We start from the raw sequence: 1459 nt of genomic DNA on the forward strand, positions 1-1459 counted from the left end.
TTGTCTTGATGTAATGTACTGTGATGTGGCATGGTTCCTTTCTGATTCCCGTTGACTTAACGATGTTAGGGTATTTATTAAGTATTCTGTGAAAATTCGCTTGCTTAATTACGACTTTAATACTCACGTTTTTCAAAATGACTGAAGATTTCTTTATAGATAATACTGTTTTGCCATCAATTAAACGGCCCTTTTTTTAGATCTGGGAGTAGATAAAAATGGGACAAAAAGTCAGCGCCGATTATTGATTGTGTTACCTTGGCTATTGTGAATCTCCAAAAAAATTTTCTTCTTAAACCAAGATTTAATTCCAACATAATTTATCCATAAATTTTAATAATTGTATTGTTTGCTGTGTAAAGTTGGTATGTGCTCAACCCCAACGGGCCTTTCACGGTTTTTCACATTGCTTTTAAATCTACGATGATAAAAGCGTTGTCCATCATCAATCCTATTACGGCTTTGTGGTCGTTCTCTCACTACTCGATTCCTGGATCGACTTCTTAAACTGAATTGCCCTTTAACTTGCTGGGTCAATTTTGCTAACTGTTGCGTGAGTGTTTTTATTTGGTCTTCTAATGAAGAGCTTGCGGGGGCAGTTGCAGTTGTTACCATATTTCGACTGGTGACTTCCGCAATACAATCAGCTTGTTCGGCGACGTCTTTCAACCTGTCTTCAATCTTAGTTGCTAAAATGACTTGCATCTGAGAAGGTAACCGTTCTAACCATAAGGTTCGCAGAAGTTGCTCCGAAATGTTTGTACCGGCAAGTGTCCGCAAATGTCGCAAGAATTGGGAGGGTTTTCGGTCACCGAGTTCCTCATGCTCCAGTAATTGATGGATTCGCTGCCCCTGTCAGAAAGTCTTTTAATTAATGCTTTTTTTAAGACTTTATATTTTTTTTCAGCGAGAGGCTGTGTGACGATATCTCTTACTTCCCGTGCATACTTGGTTTCCATGTGTGCAAGCACATAAGAATATTTCGTTCCATCTCGTGTTATTCTTCCTAGGGTGAATTGCCCCTCTAACTGAGCAAACCAGAGTTCAGGCTCTTGTGGCCAAAAGGGAAGTGCTTTAATAACCAGATTTGTTGGTTGTCACCCTCCATGATCACGTCGGGGTCACCAATTTGTAGAGGTATTTTTTTAAATTTTTTTTTAACGAATTAATTGTATTTATTAAAACATATTTACATGAGACATTTTTCTGTATATGTTATAATTGGATGGGTTTTCGTATATTTAATAGGACTAAATCTATTTGATTCAGTTTGAGTCTCCTTATCTATTTTATTACTCCCGAAGAGATTTCAAAGCACTCTTAGTGTTGGAGGAGGAGATTGTTTCGGGATCCTTATAGGAATTTTCCGAATGAAATCAGATTCCCAGAGGATAAGTTCCCAGGGAAGATATTGCGTTGTTCTAGGATCTTTTCTAGAAGATTTCATCTAGATGTTCTA

The 1459-nt window shown here is 37.6% G+C and overlaps 1 protein-coding gene across 1 annotated transcript; it reads right to left on the bottom strand.

Annotated features, from left to right (window-relative positions):
- Positions 1–333: 333 nt before the first annotated feature.
- LOC138943808 (uncharacterized) lies at positions 334–959 on the bottom strand. Its single transcript, XM_070314747.1, has 2 exons — positions 936–959; positions 334–852 (listed from the first exon to the last, which is right to left on the bottom strand). Exons 1-2 carry the CDS (start codon positions 957–959, stop codon positions 334–336), a joined length of 543 nt encoding a protein of 180 aa, XP_070170848.1.
- Positions 960–1459: the final 500 nt, after the last annotated feature.

This window comes from Polyergus mexicanus, unplaced genomic scaffold (assembly GCF_030449975.1).
Source record: "Polyergus mexicanus isolate NDT 795.1 unplaced genomic scaffold, iyPolMexi1.0 SCAF_42, whole genome shotgun sequence".
In the NCBI taxonomy this organism is placed as follows: Eukaryota; Metazoa; Arthropoda; class Insecta; order Hymenoptera; family Formicidae; genus Polyergus; species Polyergus mexicanus.